General features: G+C 52.9%; 1 protein-coding gene across 1 annotated transcript; it reads left to right on the top strand.

The window, feature by feature from the left end:
• Positions 1 to 1,569: 1,569 nt before the first annotated feature.
• Positions 1,570 to 1,875, top strand: LOC311218383 (feather keratin Cos2-3-like; the record flags this gene model as incomplete). The annotated part of the gene is made up of 1 exon (XM_084301059.1): positions 1,570 to 1,875. One exon carries the CDS (start codon positions 1,570 to 1,572, stop codon positions 1,873 to 1,875), a length of 306 nt encoding a protein of 101 aa, XP_084157185.1.
• Between the last annotated feature and the right edge of the window lie 565 nt (positions 1,876 to 2,440).

Genomic DNA, 2,440 nt, shown 5'->3' on the forward strand with positions numbered 1-2,440 from the left:
GTTAGACATTGGAACAGGCTGCCCAGGGAAGTGGTGGAGTCACCATCCCTGGAAGTCTTCAAAAGACGTTTAGATGTAGAGCTTAGGTATATGGTTTAGTGGAGGGCTGTTAGCGTTAGGTTGGAGGTTGGACTCGATGACCTTGAGGTCTCTTCCAACCTAGAAATTCTGTGATTCTGTGAAAGCACATGGTTTGACGTGGTAGAGAGGAGAGGTGGACTGGGAGCCTTCCAGAAGGCACTGGAGCCAGGGCTCTTGACAAGACAATGTCAGCTTTCTTGAGCCTTGCACTTAAGGCCTGAGAATCCCATTTGTTAGCCTGAGTAGCAGTGGTAAGGAAAGTGCTAGAGTGCCCCAACTGATCACTGGTGGGTGTCATGAAAGAAATAAGCTTGCATCATGTAAGGAGATGGTGTATGATTTTGTTTGTTTTTTAAAGCAAAAAATGAAAGGCATCAAGTTATGGGAGTGAAGAAGGAATTCTCTATGGACAGGATCTGCACTGTGTGTCTTGGGAAAACCCACCCGGCTCTGTCCGATGCTGGTAGAAGGCAGGATCACCTGCACATGAAAGGCTTCCTTTCTGTCTACATTCATCTTGTTATTCCTTCTAACTAAAACAGCCACTGACCTGTTGGGCCTTTCTTTTGTGATCGAGAAAGGGCCCTGCACAACCTCTCCCCCTGTACAGACATCCCTGGGTCAGAGCAGGAGGAGGCAAAACAGTCCAGCAGGTTTTCCCTGAGGGCAGTGTCAGCAGGGGTAGGGTCACAGTCAGGAGCTGGGTCACCTGTAGCCAAAAGGGCCCCAGAGAGTCCCTAGGGAGTCACCCAGACTGACAACATATGCTTTTACTGGACTCTTCCAGCACGTGAGCTGTCTTCTGCCCACACTGACATGTGTTGCCTGGAAATACTTGGGACTCCCTGCCTGCCACTCAGAAGTTGCCTTCTTTGGGGAAAGGGCATAAAGCAGGAAATGAAAAGCAGCATCACAGGAAGGCAGCACACATCCCGTATCATTAGGTGGGATGTTTTTCATGCATGAGTAGCTTGTCAGAAAATAGTCCCTGCTTCAAGGGATGCCTCTGGACATGGGGCAGCCAAGGCCCACTATAAAAGCCAGCCCAGCTCTGTGCTCTCTCATCCACTTCTCTGGCCTTCTTCTTGTTGGGAACCAGGTGAGTGTGAAGCCCCTTCTTGTCCCCCTCATTCTCCCACAGGAGGACTCAGTTCCTTGGACCTTTCAGCTGCTATCAGCTGTGTGCCCTGCCAAATCTTGGGACTGCTGGTTGTGGGAGAGTCAAGGGGTAGAAGGTTTGTCATGGAGGAAAACTGGGCCTTTGTTATGATGGCTCTTGTGCATAGGGTGTAGCCTGGCTCTGGTTGCTCTTTTGAGCCCTGTCAGGATGCAGCCAAGAACTGCTTGCACATCCCTGCACAGCCTCCAGCTCACAGTACTGCCTGTGCCTTGGATCTGTTAGGGTGTGGTGACAGGCTACTCCTCGTGCATCCCCATTTTAAGCTTCCTCCCTGTCCTCTGTCCCAGGTGAACTTCCTGCCCCCAGACATGTCCTGCTACGACCAGTGCCGGCCATGCCAGCCGTGCGGCCCGACCCCGCTGGCCAGCAGCTGCAACGAGCCCTGTGTCAGGCAGTGCCAGAACTCCACCATCGTCATCCAGCCCTCTCCCGTGGTGGTGACCCTGCCCGGCCCCATCCTCAGCTCCTTCCCGCAGAACACGGCTGTGGGATCCTCCACCTCTGCTGCCGTTGGCAGCATCCTCAGCTGTGATGGCGTCCCCATCAACTCTGGGTGCTGTGACCTCTCCTGCATTACCAGCCGCTACTGTGGCAGCAGGTGCCGCCCCTGCTAAAGATGCCAGACAGTGCCCCAGACCAGGACCCCAGGAACTCACAACATGCTGCTGGCCAAAATGGAAGGAAGAAGAGACCTCATGTTGTTCTAAGAGGACCTGACCATCTCTGGCTTGTCCTGTAAAGACAGACAGGAAGGGGCCAGCCTGGAGTCTATGACAACATGGCCAATATCTACCTATCCTGTTTTCCACACGCTCATTTTCTTTCTTTTCTTTCTCTTGCCCTCTGCTTTGCATGAGGCCCCAGAAACCAGCCTGGAGAGACCTGCTAGCCCCTCTCCCCATGTGGGCCAGGTAGATTGATGCCCTGTTGCAAGTCTGCCATTGGAAAAGCTGAACAGATTTTTGTCTGCTCCTGCTGTGCTACGATCTCGGGGCCTCCTCTGGGAGTCACCTCCTTTCCCTCCTGAGCCTTGATAAACATTTGCAGCAACCCTGAGTGTGTCCCTGTGTGGTCTTTTCATCTGGATACTGATGGCCAAGGGAGAAAACCATTCCTTAGGGGGAATAGGCTGGAGGGTGGGGCATACTGCAGCAATTCATCTTTCAGGCACTGTCTCTT

Source organism: Netta rufina (genome assembly GCF_964035555.1).
Source record: "Netta rufina genome assembly, chromosome: 24".
In the NCBI taxonomy this organism is placed as follows: domain Eukaryota; kingdom Metazoa; phylum Chordata; class Aves; order Anseriformes; family Anatidae; genus Netta; species Netta rufina.